This window comes from Motacilla alba, chromosome 1 (genome assembly GCF_015832195.1).
Source record: "Motacilla alba alba isolate MOTALB_02 chromosome 1, Motacilla_alba_V1.0_pri, whole genome shotgun sequence".
NCBI lineage: Eukaryota > Metazoa > Chordata > Aves > Passeriformes > Motacillidae > Motacilla > Motacilla alba.
Genome location: NC_052016.1, coordinates 54,651,462 through 54,674,162, shown reverse-complemented (window position 1 = coordinate 54,674,162; position 22,701 = coordinate 54,651,462). Strand labels below are relative to the sequence as shown.

General features: G+C 36.8%; 1 protein-coding gene across 2 annotated transcripts in view; it reads right to left on the bottom strand.

Annotated features, from left to right (window-relative positions):
- Positions 1-4,101: 4,101 nt before the first annotated feature.
- The window catches only part of NUP58 (nucleoporin 58), a 36,456-nt gene continuing 17,856 nt past the window's right edge, over positions 4,102-22,701 (bottom strand). For both annotated transcript variants that reach the window (XM_038128656.1, XM_038128645.1), the window contains exons 13-16: positions 20,175-20,376; positions 14,207-14,305; positions 11,312-11,407; positions 4,102-6,051 (exon numbers count right to left, since the gene is read on the bottom strand). In XM_038128656.1, the coding sequence (XP_037984584.1) occupies positions 5,882-6,051; positions 11,312-11,407; positions 14,207-14,305; positions 20,175-20,376 (567 nt within the window). In that variant the 3' untranslated portion in view covers positions 4,102-5,881. The remainder of the gene's footprint in view (positions 6,052-11,311; positions 11,408-14,206; positions 14,306-20,174; positions 20,377-22,701) is intronic.

The window sequence follows — 22,701 nt, the reverse complement described above, 5'->3', positions numbered from 1 at the left end:
GGATGAGAAGGTTTGGGTTTTTTTTCACATTAGGGGTAGCTTCTACTTAGGTACTTAACCATGGAGTTAATAGACTACCCAACTCTACACAGCCTGTGCATACTTTTTTCCCCAAGGTTTCACTCAATTCGAAGTCTACTCAAGCTGCCTGTCACCATTTTTATCCCCCATGAAAATTTATCCCCTTCTCCCCTTAATAAGAGGACACGGTATTTTTCAAATTTCATATCATAATAAGTTTGATTTTGAATCCTTAATTTTGAATATTCATCAAGTGTGTGCTTCTTTCCCTTTTTAGTAGAGCACAGAGACTGATCAAAACCTCATCCTCCTAGCTTTCTTTTGTGGCCAGGATCATCATCACCCCAGAAGCATGTACTGTTACCACAAAGTGCCCTATTGAATGCCAGACAGGAGCTAAATGCCAACTTCTAATCAGAACTTTATTTTGGAAGCAATTACATGACTTTCTAATAAACTGTTTTCTTGCTGGTACCCAAGCATACGCCGTACAGTGATCCCTGTATCAAAAAGAAAAGAAAAAAAGAGAAATCCATCAGTCTAGGAAACATTAATTGAACATACATATCTTTTGCTTCTTCAGCTATTGACCTATTTGGGACAGGAGTATGTATTTCAAGTTTTCCATACAACTGTACAACAGAAATGACCCAATATCCTGGTGGGGGCTGATCTGTACTCAAACAAAAGTAAAATGAAACCAAAAGCTCTTCTAGTTTGTAGAAGCTTCCAAACTTAATTCTTTAGAATTTTTAAGAACTGCCTTACTTCTAAAGGGTGAGAAAACAGAAAACAAAGCTAATGAAACATGCAGCCTACTCACCTCCTCACTGTGGCATTTAACAGCAGCCATGGGTTATAAAGATTAAATTCTTGAGGCGGAGTGAAAAAAGCATTAAGTAATAAACCTCCTAGCAACAGGAGTCAAATGGGTCAGAAGGATTGTTCAAATATTGAAGTTCAACAAAATTCTACCACCTTAAAAAAAAAGTGTCAGAAAATGTTTACAACAAGGAAACAAAGGGTGACATATCTTGTCATAGAACTGTTTAGATTGAAAAGATCCAGTCTGACCATTAACCTAGCATGGCCACATTCACCACTAACCCCTGTCCCTAAGTAGCGAGCCCACATTGTTTCTGAACACTTCCAGGGATAGTGACTCCACCACTTTTCTAAGCAGCCTTTTCCAGTGCTTGACAATACGCCTTTCAGTTAAGAATTTTTCCCCAATATCCAAACTAAACCTGCCCTAGGACAACCTGAGGCCATTTCTTCTTGTTCTGTCACTTGTTGACTGGGAGAAGAGACTGACACACACCAGGCAACACCCTCCTTTCAGGCAGTTGTAGAGAGTGATGAGGTCCCCCCTGAGCCTCCTTTTCTCCAGGCTGAGCACCCCCAGCTCCCTCAGCCACACCTCACAGCATTTGTGCTCCAGATCCTTGCCCTGCTCTTCTGCCCTTTTCTGGACATGCTCCAGCCCCTCAATGTCTCTCTTACAGAACTGAACACAGGATTTGAGGTGTGGCTGCACCAGTGCTGGGTACAGGGGGACGGTCACTGCCCTGGTCTTGCTGGCAACACTACTACTGATACAAATGCACCTGTTCAAGCCGTGAGCTGTCAGTTTCTCCAGGAGGACACTGTGGGAGAACGTTTCAAAGGCTTTATAATAGTGAAGCAGAAAACAAACAAAACCTTTCCCTCACCCACTGAGCTTGTCACCTTGTCACAGGAGATCAGGTTGGTCAAGCAGGACCTGCCCTTCACAGCCCCACCTGCTGGCTGGGCCTGATCCCTCAATTGTCCTGCACATGCCACATGATAGCACTTCAGATGATTTGCTCCATGACCTTCCTCAACATTGAGATGCTGATAGGCCTGTAGTTCCTTGGATCTTCCTTTTGACCCTTCTGGTAGACTGGTGTCCCATTGGCTGACCTCCAGTCAACCATGACCTCCCTGGTTAGCCAGGACTGCTGGTAAAAGATTGAAAGTAGCTCAGCCAGTTCTTCCAGCAGCTCTTTCAGTATACTTGGGCAGACCCCATCCAGCCCCACAGAGTTGCAGCTCTTTAAGTGGCACAGCAGGTCACTGACCATTTCACTGCACATGCTGCATGACAGCTACTCCCACAAGGGTCCTGTGGTGGCAGTACGTAACTGGCAGCCTCCTGCCACCTGATGAACATTCAACATTGAGCTCAGAAGAAATGATCCTGAATTTAATTAAAGTTATGCCATTCACAGCAGTAAGCCTTGTGCCTTACATCCCCTCACCTCTCCCCACCCTTCATCCCCGTCACACTTCCATTCTCCTTTCAAGGAACCTACCAGCCTGGGTGAGTGGAGATGGAATGTCACAGCTGTGCTGGAGCTCCATGGACACTGTCACAGTGGGTAACCGCAGTCTTCCAGAGCCGCTGCAGGCATCAACTCCGTGTCATGCCCCTCCCCAAACCCAGGTGCCCATTTCCATGAGAATCCATACCAGTCAATGCCCATGATACTTTAACCATCCATCAGTGTCTGGAGACAGCAGCCACAGTGCTGGAAGGTACTGAATGAGAGGGAAGAGAGAAAGAGCCTGACAGCACAATCCCCACACTACATCATTTATTGCTGGAAATTTTTGCACGTAGATAGTCCTTTGTTCTTAGAAATTTGAAAAAGTTTGAAGGGAAACAAACTTCTTATAGAGCATAAGGCATTTACACTCTATGGTACTGACAGCTACTCTTAATTTCTCATTTAGAATCTACAAGGTGCTTCTGCTGACATATTCCAGGTATAAGCAGTAACATAACTGAGCTGGCATGACTGACTGGATTATTTCTACTGTTCTCATGAGTAGTGGAGTGGAAATAACTCAAGAATTATCACTGACATCAGACGGGGGGGAAAGGCCACTAAAGCTGCATTCTTGAACCTTCAATTTTATTCAACCTTCTTTCAATTTTTAAAAAAAAATATGCTATAAATGCAATCATGATCCAAACTGCAGTTATGTTAGGAACATGTAGATGGAGGGAGTGTAGCTGAATTTGGATTTTTTTTGTGGTGAGGAAGATGCATAAACTCTGACCCACTCCACCTTATTTCAATCTCCAACCTCACAATCCACAAGAAATAAGTAGCTAAGTGGAGTATCTACCTAACTGATTTGACAGAAACAGAGACACACGCAAGCACAAAGAAAGAGGTTCCTGAACCAAGTAATCTAAGGCACAGCTCTTTCCCTTCTGCTGTCTTCATTGTAGGGAGAATGCTGAAGGAAAAACAAAGTTACTTCTAGTAAAAGAAAGAGGTCACATACATAAATTCATACCACAGCTGTACAAGGAACAAACTAACAGAAAACCATATCTTCCACGTGGACTTCAACCTTCTTCCAGACCAGACTTTTCTTTCTTTACAGAACAGATAATCTAGACTTAATTTCATGGTGTTTAAATATAGGTCAGCTTCTTAACCTGCTTTGAAGAAAACCAAGGCAAACCTTGAATGCATTTGTATATTACACTCTAATCATATTAACACATCTTTAAATTGGGGTGAAAAATAATTTGAAACGATGTCTACAATGCTGATCCCCAAAAATCATGGCTAAATTCAACCATACAAGTAGCAGTCTGGGAATATAATTATTTCCAATCCTATTTTGACTTTTGTTTGTACTACTATACATGATTATTCTATTATATAATCACTTTTTCGCTTAGGCTAAATTAAGGACATAACTGCTGTTTAACTGGAAAACAAGCAGAGCACAGGTACCCAGGAGGCTCAGACTGTTTTCCAATTTACAGAGCCGTTCCTAGTGCTGTGTTACATTACACCATGATCCAGGCTTACATTGTGCAGTGAAGAAATTCTAGACAACCCCACAATATAATACCTCCCTTTACCCCCTCTCCGTCCACATTTTCAATCCAGGATCAAGGCCCTAACCTCAGCAAGAACAATTCTGCACTATATGCATTCTAGGAAGAACAGTTCTACATATTAGCCAATGAAGTTTTTGTTTCTCCTATAATGTAGGAGAATGACAGGAAATGATCTCTCAGATAGGCAAGTATGTATTACAAGGATCACAGCATTATTGTTTTATTGTTTGCACAATGGTTAAGTTGCACATATGGACAAACAGTACACATTTAGAATTAGTTTCACAAATTAATACATTATAAGAGTCCAGTGGTTTAACATATTAACTATTAAAAAAAGCAGTAACAAAGAAATACAAACATTACAGTTTTGACTGCAGCCCAGTAAAAGTTTAAAAACAGGTTGAAATCAAAATAAACCATAAGCTTTATTTTTCTGTGACATTAAAAAAACACATATCCCTTCCTAAGAGACTGCTCACAAAGATGCAATAACATACAAGTACAAAAGTGAAGAATTCTGTGCTCAGTTTCCCTTAATTTTATCAGAATAAGTGACAAACCAAACATTTGTCAAAGAGCAATCACTGCTGAATGCAGACACTTCCAAAACATACAAAATGGTAGTAATATTTTAACAATAGAAAGCCAATGACAAAACCTCTACATAAAATCAACTTGGCTCCAAAGTTTCATGCTCACACATCAACCTAGTATCATTATTTGCAAAGAATCAATTGATCTATTATTTCCTCCTTAAGATATTTTCCTGGATATTCCTAGTGCACACCAAATTGGAGATGCAGAACAACAAGCTATGATGTTACAGTATGTAAGATTCATAAACTACTGCTGCAATAGCTTTAACCTTCAAATTACATCATTTTCCTCCTCTGTTCTTGAACAGCAGGTTACTGTACTACACCTTGTTTAAAAGCAGATGCCCAACTGCTTTTAAGGCAGTGCTGAAGAGAAGCTTATAAAGCAACCTTGTAACACTTAATTTGGGTTTCCATTAGGACAGTGCATTTTATCTCTCTCAAATGCAGGGAAAAGCTCATCCAGCCTGACAGCTCCTGTTTGCACACAGACTTTGTGGCATCCCGAGCTTTCAGCTGAATCCAGCAGTGCCCTACTCTTCAGCTCAGGAGAAAAAAAATCCAACAGTTTGGGAACATTACCTATGAAATGTCTGTGTCAAAATCTCCGATTCTTCTTTAGAGTTGGCTGCTAAATGGGCCAAGAAAAAGGTTAAAAAAACCAAAACAGCTACTAATCACTATTTACCAAACTTTATGAAATAGTAAACGTATTTCAGCTGGTTTTAAACAACAAAACACAGGAGCAATGATGACACAGCCTGGGACCCACTATTTGAAATTCTTAGGAACATCAAGATATGGTACCACAGGACAACATGGAGAAACAACACACAAAGAAAAGGAGATCTGTCTATGGGGGAAGGTATGCACATATGTGTTTTATACATATATATATACACATACATACACACAGATGTGTGCACTGTACTGTATATATTTACATCCATATACACAAAAACACCCTGAAGTAGATTTAAAGGCCATATCCAGGAACAGAAGATATGAACTCTAGTATTTGTACTAGAATATATTTTATCTGTACAAAAAAACAAATATGCATATATTCATATGGTATAAAGCTTATTAACAAAAAATATTCTGCTACTAACATTAGGTTAAATAGATGATTTTACAAGATTCTTTAATAATAATGCAGTATAGAACATTTCTAAAACTAGGGCCCAAAATAAAAATACATAAACGGGTTTCTATTCACAAGAAAATAGCTGTTCAATATGATTTCACTAGGGAAAAGTAGCAAAAGTTTTATAAATCTCCTGGGATGCAATTTAATTAATGTATCAATCTACAAAAATAGACTTTTCAGATGAAGAAAGTTGATGCGCTTCCCCCTCCCTAAAAAGGGTGCCTATCTTTTCCCTCGCTTGTTTCCAGCTGGAGGTTTCTTCAGCTGAAGAAGTTGCCCTCCTGTCCCAAAGCCTGCAGATGCAGGATTAGACACCCCGAACGTCAGGCCAGCTGATGCTGTGATGCCAGGATTGCTGAAGTTAAACCCAGATGTAGTCGAGCTCCCAAAGCCTTATAGGGGAGGGAAAAATATTTTAAAACATCAGTTATATCAGGATTGTAAATTTGTTCTCCTTGAAGTTTTTACCACCAGCCACTTTATTACCGGCAGCTGTAACACTTTATACCAACATGGATCAACAATGGTAAATCACATGGCTAGAGCACTTGGACTTGCCATGGCAACTTGGATAATGCAGCACTAACAGAGACTACTGCAGTGAGTGCAACAATCATATCCTAAATCACGAGTCATAGTCATAGTCATAATACCACTACCCATAGAAGAGTAGCACACAAAAGTCCCACTGAAATCGTACAACAGAAGAAGCACAATTCCTCAAGTTCTCCACATAAACATGAGGTGCACTCCTAAGGTGGGAGGGAAGGCAGCAGGTACAGGTGGACCATGGACCATTCACTTCACTCACAGCAGAGAAATGGCAAAGCTGGAGTTGGAGTGCTCACTCTCCTTCCTACATACGTGGCACAGACCACACCTCAAATGTGAGGCAGAAAAAGCTCAAAAAAATCTTTGCCAGACTGTTTGTATTTAAAAATACCCCTTATGACAAACTGAAAAACAGCACTGGAAACAAAGCTTTGGAAAAACTGCATGACTGGCTGAGCAAATTGTGCTATTTTAACTCCTCTACCCTCTTCTATCAAGGTAAACAAACTGAACATATGGCGCAGCTGTGAAACAAGATCAGTTGGAAAAAGTCCCCCTACAGTTTCCAGCAACAGTAACACTAACTCATTTCACTTTCTGTTATAAATTTGTTTCAATTATGCATAATCAACTTAGATAATAATTGCAACTATTAGAGAATGCTAGAAATATCTCAAAGATTACTTTAAGAAGCAGAATTCATAACTTCACTTTTTATTGTCTCAAGAGACCACAAAATAATAAGACACGAGCAAGTTCAGATTTTAACAAAGAGCTTCATACAAGTTGTTTATGAAAACCTGCAAACAATTTAAAAAATGGGACTGGTTCACAATCAAGAAAGAGTATATTCTCAGTATGCATTACTTCATATTGCCTCATTAGTTCTCTAGCAGACAGTTCAAGTAATCCTTCAGTCACATCAGTATCTTCAACTCAATGCCTAAAATATTTTTTGGAGTACAGAAATAAAAGCCCAACTGGCTGTCTCATCAGAATCCTAAAGTAGCTCTCACAAGCCTGATGTCTTCTGTTCTCTCAGTTGTTACTGACACTCTGCATTAAGAACTACTTCAAAACCTAACATGAAACTCTTCCTCCTGCAATGTCTGGACTTGGGTTACACACATCATCTTGTCAAGAAAATTAATTATCAACATCCCAGTACAGCATGCAGTTGCCCGCATAGAACTCATTGTCAGTGTAATGATTGTGCAAATCTAGAGTGTGACTAATGACAGTGGTCATTTGAGTCTTGTCTAAATTTTGTGGGCTAATTTGTCTCTCATGCTAGGATGTAAGGGGTGAAACACATTCAAGTGTTATTACTCCATTTCCCTGACAACTCTGAATCCCACCTAAGGATCAGGGAGTCTCATGAAGGAAAAAAAGCTCCCTTTTTACTTCATGTATGTGAGATAACAGGCAAACATCACTTCCCACAGAAAACATCATGAATGCCATTCATAATAAAGCTGCATGTGACCTGTAGTGTCAGGAGTTCAGTAGGCAAGAGTAAAGTGTTCATCAATTACCTCCACCTTGCTGCTTCTAGATGGAGGGATTATTTTGAAGCATGCAGGTAAGGAAGGCTACACTTTGAGTAATATTACAATAGGAGATGCAAAAACTATGGGATAGAAGACTGAGAACATGCTTATTAATTTAAATATATCTTGGAAAGTAATAGTTATGTTAGAAGTGACATTAAGGGCAGCCATAAAAGTATACAAAGGCAGATGTGAAATTCATCTGTATGGTTTTCTCCTGTCATGGCAGCATAACAAGGCCAAAGTACCAAGTTTCATTAGAAGTAAACCAAATCCTAAAGCTGAACACTCAAATGAAAAATCTTCAAGATAAACTGAAACAAGATATTCATTGAGTCTTATTCCTGTTGCAAAAAAAGACACTCAGTTACAGAATAGCTCAGTTTAGATGGAAGACTCACAAAGTCTTGCACCATAGCTACAATGTGATCAACAATGTCCTTGCTGAAATTAGTATTATTTATGAGTGAACAGTGATTTTCAGGAATCAAATGACAACCTGCCCTTCAAGGACACAACCTCACATCTCCCCAAATGGTGTTATGATCACACTTTATTCACTGGGCTTGTGCATCTCTGCTTCTGTCAGCCCTTTAGCTCAGTAAGCCAAAGGTGAGTACACACCTCCCCACAACAGCATTTTTTGGGTAATTTTAGTATTACAGGGAGAAACAGCAGTTCATCAGATGGCAATCCATTCCTGCTTTCATCTCCCATACCACAATGGGTGCTCTAGATCAAAAAGTATTTCAAGAACAGATTGACTGATTTATTACAGCCTCTCTATCTAAAAGCTGCTCACAGATTATATTAAGGTCTATTTTTCAGCAGTATGAGTGCATACAGCCATGATCCCACTTGATTATTGCTCACAGATTATATTAAGGTCTATTTTTCAGCAGTATGAGTGCATACAGCCATGATCCCACTTGATTATCTCTTATCTAGTTTACTGAGGCTCCAATTCTTCAATAAAAATAAGTCTCCAACAAGAATTTTCAACTCAGATCTTTAAAGTATATTTAGCATCTGCTTTCACAAAAATTGTGTTTGAACACTCCCCTTCCTCTTAACATTTTATTAAATTGTTAAATAAATTCAATGGTGATTTTTTTCCTTTTCCCATTACTCTGAGAGTCTTAACGTCCTTTACAATAGCCCACTAACATCAGCATTCTGTTTGCCATTAAATGAGTAAGAGTAGGAATTAAATGGGACTTGTTTTGGAGTCAGCTTTCTAGAGTTTCTCTGTGTGTTTCAGAGGGTCGCCTGAGACACTGTTCCATCTCACAACTGTGTCCACTAAGGAAACTGCAAGGAGACTGAAGCTGCTCTGCTTTTCATCTGCTGATGAACACACCCACCATTCCTGGACCAAGCCAAATTTCCTATTAGAAGATGCTCAAAGACTGTCAGAGGACTCAGAATTTTCTCCTCAAACACAAAGTGAAATGGAGAAGAGCATTAATACAAGCATTTCTGCATCTTTTAAAGCAATTAAACCTAACTTATAAAATCAAACACTTGACAGAACTAATTTGGGGATCTATAATTATAGTTTTAAGGTAAGATCAAACTGATGGAAAATCTATGGAGGAGAGCTGGGGCAGCCTAAGCATCCTGAAACAGTGTGTGTTGGAACACACACTTACCTAGTGTTCCCAGACACATTAGTCTGGGAAAATACTTAACTGCTCATATCTAAACCCAAGCAGCAACAACAGTGAATTCCATAACCCATATCCACCCCACTTTCTTAGCTTTTTCAAAGAAACAGATTCAGAAACAAGATGCAACCATTATACTGTAAGATAAACCAGAATATGCTTTCAGGATCCTGTAAATGATACCTAAGAAACAGGACACAACAAATTTAAAAGAAGTAAATATAACCTAGACAGCCTCAGCTATCATTCAAAGCCATTTATACACATTTATACACTCTCAATTCAATTAGAGATCATATGCAATCCAGATGCTATATGACATAAGGCTTTGGATATAGAAGGTAAAAGTTAGTGTTTCTGGGCTCCCAAATTTTTAATAGTGGTTCCTATTCCACAACCCATCCACATAAGGATTTAATGACCACTTGATTTTCTAAGCAAAAAATGACAGAAATTACATTTCACCTGGTTTTATTCAGCTACTTTCTGTAGCTGAGACTCTTCTGAGGTAATTGACCATCTTCATTTTATTGGGTGCAATCCCTTCATTTGCAAAAGAGACTGATGGCACTGACTCCATGACAAAGTCTTGGTTGAGGGAAACAGTATCTAAGTTGCCTCTGCACACCACCAACATAGCTAAGACAGACTTGTTATTTATTTTGGCTTGATACTTTAGTGATGGACACACATCCATACAAGCAGTTCTGTAATTCTATTTTAATATGTTAAAAATGTTAAAAACTAAACTATTAACTTTGTAATCCAGCAGCTTTAGATGCTGCACTATTATTTAATATAGACTCAGGAACAATAGGCTACAAGATAAAACCATAAGCAGTGTAAGTCTTCCAATTGTTTCTCATATTAAGAGCTAAGTAAAAGAAGGCTGATGTTTGGACACCAGATACTGTAAAGAGCTCCATCAAGAACCTACTAGGCTGTTAATATTCATGAATGTTACACAGCCAACTCAGTGAGCCATTTCCACCTTATAATGCAAAGCTTAAAGTACTTCACAGGCCTAGCAACTCATCACTAACCAAGGAGAATCCAGAATACAAATAGTACAATTCATTTCTAGTAAATACCAGCAAAATTCTGTTTTCTTTTAATAGCAGTTGATCAAACATTTTTCTTGAGACATGATTCTCCTTCAATGTACCATTGAAAAAAGACTGCAAGACAGACTATAGAAGTTTTTTGCTTAGTAGTAACTTACTAAGCTATCACTCCTATTTGAAAGGTAAATAGGGATGGCAGCTGTATTTCAGACTTCTGAGTCAAGGTGCAATAGCATCCATATTTTATCACCTCCGAAAAAATGAAACCAAAATAGCTAAATGAGTACTGTGTAGTTCAATTGCCACAGAAATGTTTTCAAAGTAGTCAATAAAATGAATTATGAATATATACACAGAGATACAATACATATAACTTGCTGTTCAAATATAGTGAGCACTTATACATTTTTAAGGAAACTGCTGGGATTCCAGAAAATAATTCTAACTTTATTAAAGTCAAATTACTAGTATATTTGCCACTAATTTATATGCTAATTTCAATCAGTAACTGATACCAATGCATTCAAGTGACAACTGCTCTTCTGTGTATGAGGCTGCATCTGATCTGCTTCCACCCTTAACTAGGTCAGACACCATGAAATGGGAAACATTAATGCTCAGTCAATACTGTCTACATAGGAGACATTTAACAGAACCCAAAAACTTACCAGAAAATGTGTCTCTAGCAAGTAAATAGTTATGTTAATAGTGATATACACTTGCAAGTTTAAACAATCAATTTCTTGGAGTGCAGCAATTTGATTATAAGATTTGCTTTAAGATAAACTTGATTTTTGAATTCAAAAGAAACAAACCAACCTGCACTTAGACTTCCAGATGGTTTACTTGAAGTTCCAAACCCAAATGATGATGCTCCTGTGGCACTACTTCCAAAGGCAGAGCTACTTCCAAATCCTAGTAGAATAATAGTAAAGACATACAACAACAACAACAAAAAAAAATTACAGACACAGCAATTAAAGACACAAAGGTTTTAGGTGAGAATTCTAAACCCAAACATAATTCTAAACATTATTTGGTAAACAAATACTCCTGAGATTATTGTCTGAAGAGTATTTATCCTTGACACAGCATTGTGTTAAGAAAACAGTGCAAACTGAAAAGCATTGAGAAAAATACTACCTTCAAAATCCAACACTGAGTAAAGGAAAAATTATCATAACAAGTAGTGTGAACTATCAGAGTTTAAGAAATTTATATTGAATTGCTGTTAAATTGGCAGGAAACAGTAACCAAATGAGCCAAAACTAAGAAATTTCAGATACAAGTTACATGACTTATTAAAGAAAGTCACAATCTTCATCTACAACTCTAGAAAAAAGAATTATGCTTAAAACAGAGTAAAAGCATTTTCTTCTGTTTACACTTGGCTTATTTTAGAGTCATTCCCCTCCCAGGTCATTAGGGATCAGCTTTATCTAGGAAACTACAAAATAGTTTAAATAGAGAATAGAAACAAATTTCACAATATTTAATGTGAAAAGTCATCATTAAAGGGCAGCCTTAAATGTATAGCTGTGACAAAATTTAATTCTGTTGATTTTGCAACTGATATTCATAATTTCATAATACAAATTTTTTAAGGTTTCAAATTGTGTTATTAATATGAGGTCACTCTGAAGGAAAAGTAAATTGATATTTGAAATAGAGGCCAGACAGCAGAAACTATAAGAACACTATATACTCTGATTTTGGCTGTCTCAGGTTTTCAAAAAGAAAACAGTATTTGTATTTATGTTTGAGGAAATCATGCTCCAATCTTAAGTTTCAAGTGAGGAAAAATAATCCTTTTATTTACTGCAAACTGAAACTTTACCATTCCTTTACAGAAATATTTTTGAGATTTTAAAACCAGTAAGAACTGAACACACTATCTGGAGCAGCAGAGATTTTAAAGTCAAATTAAGGGTAGGTAATGACAAGTATCATTTCCATGTAAGACAGTTCATTTAAATGACACACTCTTTTGTCATATCTAGGTTGAAATTCATAACCAATGATCAAGCAAGGTGTCTGAAAATATTTAACAAAGCATAGGATCTATGCTAATAATTTATATACTTTAATGTAAAAGGCTCCATTTATCACTGCCAAAGTACACAGAACATTAATCAAGGAAAGAGAGCAAATTTCCCCAATTAAAACAGCACTTGCAGAGCATACACAAGAAACTGTCCTGTTCAAAAACCCAAATCCCTAAGATTAAAATCCCAAACAAACTTATCATTCAGCCAATTTGTTTCCAAAAACACACATACAGGCTATTTTGCAGGTATGTATTTATTCTTCTACATTTGCTTCTATCATAGAGTCTTATGGATTTGTTAAGACATTTTGCAAATTAATGATGCAAGCAAATACCTTCCTAGGCAGAGAGCTAGGAAAAAAAAGAGAATACAAGTCAGGTTTTTTGGACAAAACTAAAAGCAGCTGGAATGTTCATTTATTTACATATGTAAGACTGGTGAGCAATCTTTAGTCTACAACCTTTTCAGCAGAAATGGAAGAATTTTGTATTGTTTTTTTAAGGCATTTAAAACATTGCAGGAAAAAAACTGGTTATTCCAAAGTAATTTCCTTTTAGCACATTATTTTCAGTTTTTTCTTCTTTAGGTATACAGATTTTCTTTTATCTGAAAACACTTAAAATCTGATGAGAAGGGACACTGGTAGATATAAAGGTATTTTAAGATGATTATTAAAAGTAAAGCTCATGTAATGTCCAGGTTACATCATCTTCCCAATACTCAGACATCTTCCCAATAATCAGATGCTTAATTAGTTTCACTACAACACTGACTCATATGTTCAGCCAATAGGTAAAATGTAGGAATGGGGACTGAGGCTGCAGAGAAGGGAGGATGTAACAAGAAAAACCACGTTATGTTTGTGCTCAGCAGACGTAACAATTTTCTTTGCAGATCTTACAAAAGCTTCAGAAGACATTACTATCTGTAGGAACCCAGACTTATATAGCCAGGAAATTTTCACGCTGATTAGATTCTGCTACTCACTTAAATTCTCTCTGTAGCTCTAGTGCTGAGAACACATTAAATTTAAAATAAAAGGTCTATGTTATTTTTGATTTTTTTTTATCACCTACGTTTTCACAGTCATGTGTACTGGAATACAGTCCCCATCAGCGCTATTAACATTTTGATAAGTATTTTTCCCTCACTTTCACATGCTGCTTTTTCAGCTGGGGGAGAGATTTTTTCCCCGCCTCAGCACTGAGGCACAGAGTGAGTGCTAAAGCAAAAAGATTTCAGGATCACAGAACTACAGTAACTTTTTAACATTTATTCTTAATACAAGCAGAAATGAGTCCCTATAGTTAAAAGGTGAAAAACTTCCACGGATTATCTACAGTGTGATCTAATGTCTCATGCCTAACTTTCATATAGGTAAAATTCAGTCAAGTTGTAGTTCTAACACACTTGATATCCTTCCCTAGCTTTTAGAGCACAACCTCTCTGTGATTACCCAATCCTGTTCATCTTGGCGTTTCACTACAATGGCCTAGCCCTAGCAACTCCTTCTGCAAGGCAGGAAGAAGCCTGGAAAGCAAAGACCTGCCAAACCGTAAGGTCCTTCCCTGAAACAGATCATCCTCTTAGTGGAGTTCAAGGTTTGCAAGAGATTCAGCTGTGCGGTACAATAATTCAAGGAAAGATTAGAAAAGTTAAAGTGTACCTCCAAGGCTTGAAGAACCTAAGCCACTTGATTGCAAGCCAGTGCCAATACCTGAGCCGAATGGCGTTCCAAAACTAACTCCCAGAGATGGCTGTGGCCCTGGTACAAAAAAAATGAGAACAAATTTGCCTTACTCTTTGACAGTAAAGAGGTCCTTTATTTACTTATTCAAGTATTTGATAATGTGAACATCATTGCTTTCAACAAATCCCATTAAGAAACCAGATTTTACCTCATCAAAATTTCTCACTTAACTGTCTGTTTCTACATTAACTTGCCAAAAATCTAAGAAAATACTGATTGCAGTAAGGTGAAACCAACCAAAACTAATAACATAAAACCATCATTTAGTATTTTTAAAAGTTAAACAGTCTCACCTTAAGCTTTAAAATGTTAAGCAAAACCTTGAGAGAACTCATAGGTAATAACATTTTGCCACCTGTATTAATGGAATCAGAGTAAGGGAGAACTTTCAAATTAGAAACATAAGAACTGACACTAATGTAACTAAGACTGTATTACCTAAAATTAATTTAACAAATAGAATTCTTCAAAACTACTCAAGTATACCATCCAAATTTAAACAGAACACTAAGATAAAAAACAAGACAATGACTTTATTTTATTAAATTTATTGTTCATTTTTAAGCAAGTCAATTACACAGTAACATGACAATTCATTTTTTTTCCACACAAGTGATAACTGAGTTCTGTTAAGCTCTGCTACATAACACCATTCAATAAGGTAAACTAGTCAAACCACCTCTTTAAATAACCATTTACAAAAGGCACAGTTCTGTGTACCTTAATGAGTTAGATACATTCAAAATTTCAGAGTTTGTTCCATAATTTTAAAAAGTTGACAGCACTTTCCCTGCATAGTCACATTAAGATGCAGGACTGTCAAAAAACAATTTCAGTCTGCCAAGATGAAATTTACAGTATCAGTTCCTTTTTTGATTTTACCTTAACCTTGGGGAATAAAGAATCAACTTGCTAGCCCATCACTAACACATTTTAAAATAATTAATTCTGATAAATAATTAATATATTTTGACAGTTTTCACAGTACAATCTTCTATTCCTGTCTTTTTCAAACAGTTTTCAGTGCACTATTTTAAAAGTTTAACCATTAAAGATAAAATACAGTGCCAAACTCTTAATCCACAGACATCCGCACCTCTGCTCAAGATGGCCTTCTCCATCTTTGAACATACTCGACATCCTATATCTGTGAAAGTGATGATTTATTCAAATATTACTATAAAGCTCAGATGATTTTGACCTTTTTGCTAAACCACTATGACATCTGGGCTATTTTCATTCAAAATTTCCCATTACTAATATTTATATATAGTTTTAAAATGTGACTATTTCAAGCTCTTAAAATAATTTCAGTATTTCAAGATTTAAATTGAAAATCATTTTGAATCAAGTGAAAGGCACTGTATGTTGAAAAATAACAACTTTTGCTAGGAACACAAAATTCTTATGTGATCCAAGCTGAATAACATCTGTATACACCAAGTAGTGTTAAAACTAAATTTTAAGGCCAACTAAAGTTGTTAGCCTTCAGACTCTGCTTAGCAGGGAATATTTGGAAACCCCAAGCTATTTCTTCCATTTAAAAAGAAGTATATCAGATGTTGCAATTACAAATTTCCACAGATTTCAAACTAAAGTTGTTTACATCCAGTTTAAATACTGATACATCTACCTAGCAGCTCTTAAAAAATAAGAAAAAAAAATTGACAATAAAAAAACCAAAACTCCCTACACAAGTCAGTGAGCTAATTAACTGAAAGAACCCAAAAACACATATCCAGTTCCTTCTCAAGTACACAGGTTCTATCTCAGTAGGAGGCACTGTTAGTGGAAGACCTTATAAACAAAACACTACAGTCCTCCAGGCCAAGCTTTTTACCAAATGCAACATGCTTTTTTTAGAGCCAGTATAAAACATTATACTAAAACACCTCAGATCATATAAAACAGGATCTTATGCCTTAGGCTAACAAATTTTTTTATTGAGCAACAGAATATGATATTTGTTGATTTTGTACCATAATGTTCTGAAGGTATCATCATTGCTTGGAGTTCTTGTAAGTAAACATAATCTTCAATAGCAAAAGACTAGTAAGACTCCTTGAAGCAGAGTGTATTAGCAAGAAAAAAATGGCACTTCCGGCTATTACAGGTACAAGACAAATTCTTTACAACAAGTGTTTTAACATTTTAGAACTTGATGTATTTGCCCTGTAGAGCACTTCAGTTTAATGAACAGGACCCATTACAGAGAGCCAGACAGGTCAGACAGATTTCCTACTGATGTTCTGCAATTTTTTAAATTACAGCTGGTCTAAACAGTGAGTAAATTTAGCATTACAATTTAGCTCTGATTATGACAAAGTCATACACTGGTTAATTTTAACCAAAGTCAATATCAAACCACATAATTAAAAGTTTAAGTGCTATAAAATTTGAGTGTCCTTTCCCATTAGAACTTCAGGTTCACACTGAGTTAAGTCAAAACATAAAGTGTGCTAACAGCTTTATAATGCTTTGACTAATTTTGTACTTCACCAGTAAAGGAGAGAGTGAGTTTCTTAAGGGGTTATTTCTATATGAGAAAAGGTGAACCTAAAGAAAAGCATTTCTTTAATACCATTCAGTCTTACCCGAAAAACATCAGTTGCAGCCTCACGCATTTACAGGTCTCGGTGCCCTAGGCTTTAATTTCCTTTGAAATCTTACATTGTGATCCCATCAACAAAAATAGGTAGATTAGCCACCATCATTGTAACTTCCCCACTGTTCAAGATTGCTCAGGGAGGGTGCAGATGAGGCAGTGTTTAAAACTCTATCTGCTACTGCATGACCAGCTCACTGCTCCCAAAAAAGCTGTGCTCAGAACGAAAGTGCCAAACTAGGGAGAAAGGTTGTGTACGGCAAAACTTAAGCATAATTTCAGTAATTCTAGCTTAAAAAACTGCACAGAAATTGTGCTTTAATGTGCACACCACAGTCCTGATGTTGGGATTATCCATCCCAGGTGAGCAGTGGAGTGCATTTTTGCTCCCTTTTGTCCATATGGCCAGGACTCACTGGATTTAATTTATTTAAATAGAAGCCAGGAAGATCTTGGCATACAGAGAGAACACAGGGTGCATACCTACACCCAGGAACTGGGGAAACATTCCCTGATCCCACAGCTTAGATGTAGCTACTAAACTTTTGACTTCTGAAAATAAATGTAAAATAAATTATTTATCTTTTTCAGAGAAAGAACAGTAACTAACTCTAAATTAATGTTACTAAATACTTAACATTGTAAACATCAAATATTTTTTAAAAGAGACTAAGCATCCTGATCCCTCAATACTAGAGTACTATATATTACGTTTTTCATCACGAACTTTATAAAGATGGGATTAATTTTCTTGTTTAATTCTCATTTTCAAAACCAGCAACAGCAGATCAGTTATTACACAGACATCCCTTACCCCTCCCTTTACATACACCTCCTTTCATAGACTTTCTTCTCAGAACCTTTTCCCATCCCTCATCTATCCCACCCTTCAAGATCCAGATCTTGCAAAGAAATATGTATGATTTTAACTTCTAGCAGATAGTATATCCAATTCATAACAACATAATACAAAACTAAAACATGCAGCATTTGCATTACTACAGCAAATGGCCATCTGAAAACTCAAGCAATAAAATGGAAATTAAGAGGAGGCAGTCCTTAAAGATTCCTGCAAAACTGAAAGAACGAATTCTTCTCCTTCTCGAAAACAAAAAATGGGAGCCTTAATCTGAAACTAGGAAAAAGTCAAGCACTGAAATGAGTAATTTAGGAAAGCTATGAAATGTTCCCATTTAACAAACTTTTAGGACTTCAAAGTATCTTTGAAATAGTTTAGGCCTGACTAATTCTACTTTTGATCTAGAGAAAACTCCAAGTACCTTTTTCTTTCATCTAACCCTAGAGTTTCAAGTATTCATAAAGTGCCACTCAGAAGATCAATCTATTTCTATTTCAAGTCCTCCAGTGAGTTGCACAAAGGGTAAAAGTATTCCAACTGAGTAAGTAGTAAAAATATTGTTGTCTACTTCTGTTGACATGTTTGATGCAAGTTAATGGCTTTGTTTTATCTGCATCACGCTTATAGTTGGCACAATTTTGGGTTTTGAAATACTCTGTCAAAACAACCATGAAAAAAAAGAGACAAACCACAAACCAACCTTCACACACTCCCATTTGTTCCTTTCACTACAAAATGTTACAAAATATCTCAAGGTACAGAGTCACGTTACCTCAGTTACCTTGGTACAGGCCAATTCTGCCATTTGGTTTTTTCCCCCTCCTCTCTTCATTCCTATTACTAAGAGAATATTCACAAGTCATGCCATAAGTGGCATAAGTTTACTGAAGTTATTAGCAGTTCCCTTGAATCTGGACTAAGAAGTTCAGGAACGTCAAATCCCTCACTTCATTTCATAAAAATGCAGGGATGATTTTAAATGTGACATCCCAAGTGTATGACTTTCATAAACAACTAATCCTGTAATGACCATGGAGAGTCTTTAAAAAACAAATGTAAGATAAGGAAAAAGATGAAGAGTAAATTACTTTGGCAATACTAGGCTGCACAAACAGTGTGCAACAATACTACAATGTGTATTAAAACCTCTGAAGCATAATATTACATTAACTCATGTTTTCTGTTTAAAATCAAACTCTTTTGAAGATGCCATCTCAACAAAATTTCAATGGGTTAACATAGCAACAACAGAAAGACTGTGATCTATGACTGAAATTCTGTATTTCACAAAGATTATGGGTTCTGTTCTGTTCAAAGTAGTTTGGCATACTTATAATTTAAACTCATCTCCCTGCTGTTTAGAAGGGCAAGGGCTGGAAGCATACTGTATTTCGCTTATGAAAAGGCAAGGACAACCAACTAATGTGTCAAACTTAACATGGTTGCTGCATATGTCTTTAATTAACATCATTCAAAGTATTACTGCTGTTACAAGACCAGAGAAAGCACTATCACTTTCAGTACACCTATGTGAAAAATATTTCAGAAAATTAAAGGTAGAATGATACCTATACTACCGATACTTTTCATAATTTGCGGACATCTCCCTGTTCAAATAAAATTAAATGTCATTGACCTTATTTCTGTTCCCTGATGACATATCAATTCAGTTGTCTGTATTCTGAAATCCCTCTTATAGAGGGTTGGTTAGTATAACATCAATTAAGGTGCCTTAAATTATTTTCTTTGCCACGTGTATCCATTCTTTATTTGCAGTGGGTCATGCATTTCTTCTGTTTTGGTCTTCCTCTTACTCACATGCAGAACCAGTGACCTACTCTACTTTCTCTACTAATTATTCACAACAGTAGAATGGCCAGCAAAATGCTCCAACGTCATACTGACAAAAGAGTTGGCTACAAAATAAGCCAGGCATTTGACTTCCTATTCTACAGAGATTTGTTCACTATCCTTCCTGTTCTACAGCATTTTTCATTTTACAGTTCCAAAGTGCTATATAAAAATGCATTATTAATTTTACATAAAGAAAAGATAGTATGCATTTAGATATTCTCTCCTCTCCAATTTAAAATAATTTACTGTAACGATACAATTTCTGGAAAGAGGCTATACTACATGTATTCAGAGATGTTACTTAAGAGTGAAGACTCACATTCCAAGGGGTAAGTTAGAACAATACAGTAAGTATCACTAATACAAGTAAATTCACAAGATTAAGTATCTGTTGTATAATTATTGCTAAGTCTACCCTGCATTTTTCTACTGGCTATGTATCAGTAACTTCGCTCATCACAACGTTTAGATTTTCAGTCTAACACAAAGGAAGACCTCATAGAAAATGTTACACAAATTTACTATTGTCGTAACACTAATAATCTATAACTTGAATGCACTCAGACCTGTAGCAGGCTGTTGCTGCTGAGTAAGTGTTGCAGCCATTGCAACGGCTGCTGCATTTGGTATGTTGCTGAAAGGGGTCGGTCCAGTGGTAACGCGTGGTGCGCTTTGCCACTTCTTAGCTTCTGTTCGTCTTGCCTCAAACACATCCATGGCATCTCCCAGAAAGCTTTTCCTGTAGCCAAGGTATTGGTCTTTGAGCATCTGAAGGGGATGGGAGGAAGCCATTTTAGTTCCATGTATCAGACATAAAGCTTTAACTTAATAGGGAAAGAGACGCTGAGTTATAAATAACATTTCCTAAAAGAACAAAGAAAAACCCACAAAAAACCAAGCCAACAAACACCACCATCAAAACAAATGGGAAGCTCCCTCCAAAACCGAAAAAACCTTGTCAGGCTATGAGATAGAAAGAACTGGTTTGCAACAGCTACAGCCAGAATAGGCTGCATACTTAAATTCTGCAAAGCCATTGAGGATAACTGATACCATTCAGTATGTCAGCCTGAGTCTTTCAATGTTGGAGCAAATCACCACAATTCAGTTTGTATCCTTGTACTTAGCTGATCCAAGAGGAAAAATAAAGCCACATTACTTGCTTGTAAAATAACACACTTTTCTTCAGTGCTACCTTTTCACCATAGAGTCTGCTTTTACTCCCCTATCACCTTCATCTGTGTTTCGTTCCTTCCTTTCACTCTTGCATTTCTCCTTACCGAAAAGCTAAAGAAGCTACCAAAATTTTGAAATTCACTCTGATGAATTTTCTGATGCATTTCATTTGCAATGTAACACAGTCCAAATGCAAAAGATCACTCTGCCTTAGGGTAACAGGTAGCCCAAATCTCTTGTGTCATGATGCCATACCTTCCCTCGCCTCTGCCCTTTTCCCCCCTCAAAACTCTACCACCTTCTGTGGCAATAGCCCAGCTTGGCTTGTTCATCATGAGCAATTTCTGTCTGTCACAGATAAGGAAACTACAGATATCTTGCATAACAAAAATTAAATAAAAAGTTTTAACTAGATAAGTGATAATTATTTCCATCTTATAAGAGGAAATCTTTAATAAATCTATTTCATTTAAAGGACACCAGTTTCCAGTTTATGGAAGGCATACTAGGGTCCTGTGTTCCTGGCTAAGCATATGCTTGTTTCCTCAAAGACGAGTTCGCAGTCCAAAAATTCTGACTCAGGATTTGAACACCAGTAATTCCGGATCAATCAGTAACAGCAGGAACCACACAAAGAATGCCCTCACTAAAACATCAGAAGTGCTGTCTTTGGAGAGAAAAGACAATTGCAAAATTCCGATTGGATTTAATACAATACCATACTGACTGCCCTAAGAGTTGACAAAAGCCATTAGAAATCATAAAGCAGTTCTTAAGGCTATGCTATGTTGAATGATTTAATAACATTACCTACTCAAATTGTGACCAAGCACACTTACTTTTCATCAGGTGAAGAAATTAACTGTGATCACAGCTCTGCCTTCCACAAACCATATCACAACCATCAGGTTAGGCAGAGACCAGTTTCAAAACTGCTCTCCCCTTCTAGCATTTTGTAGCTGAGAAACTAAACCAGATGGTTATAATGACAGATTCACTTGTGCAGTACACATCTTTCCATTTTTTGAAGCTCAGCTCTATTTATAAAATGCCTTCCAAAATACCAGCATTCACCCACTATACTAAATCTCAAAAAAATTTCCCAGAAGAAAAATCTTCAAACCACCCCCTTAATTTCAGGCAACAGAATTCAACTCAAAACTGAAGAACAGTCTTTCCTGTTCAGTCACACTGACAAGGTACTGAAGATGCTACAGCCTACATCTGCACACTAATCCAGCTGCTCATACTTAACAAAAATGTATTATCACAAAGACTGCTGCACAAATTCAGGCTACACTCAGATCTCAGAAGCCACAAGCCCTGAAAACATTTGGGAAACCTTTTGGGTACTTCTGCTGAAAATATGGACAAGCTGATGTATTCTATGCTTGGCAGCAAAACTGAGTTAACTAAGAGCAGCACAAATACCTGCTGGCAGGTATTTGTAAACCAGTGAGTATCTATGCTGAAAGAAGCAATGCAATGAATCAAGACCATACAAGATCCTCAGTATTTCTGAACTTTACTCAGAAAAAGAAAAAATTTCAGATGTGTAGAGAACTAGCAATGCTGTACAGAAGAAGCTCAGAGAAGGACACCAGCAGAAGTTTTAACAGAGGTATTTCCATTGAGGAAGTCACTTAGCAAAAACCATTTCAAACATTTGTACTCCTATTCAGGTTGGTTTGTTTTTGTTTGGTTTTTTGTAGCCAAGAAGGATTCTGATGTTTTCAAGAAAAATCATGGATTGAAAGGATTGGAGGACAGTGTCATTTTGTCAACACACCCAGAACTGTAAATGCGAAAATGGAAATGGAATGAGCCATAGTCTGTAATGGGAAAAACAGGCCTAATTAGGACCTTTGATACGTAAGCTTTGATAGGTAGTCTTTTCTTTTTCTTTCTACAAATACT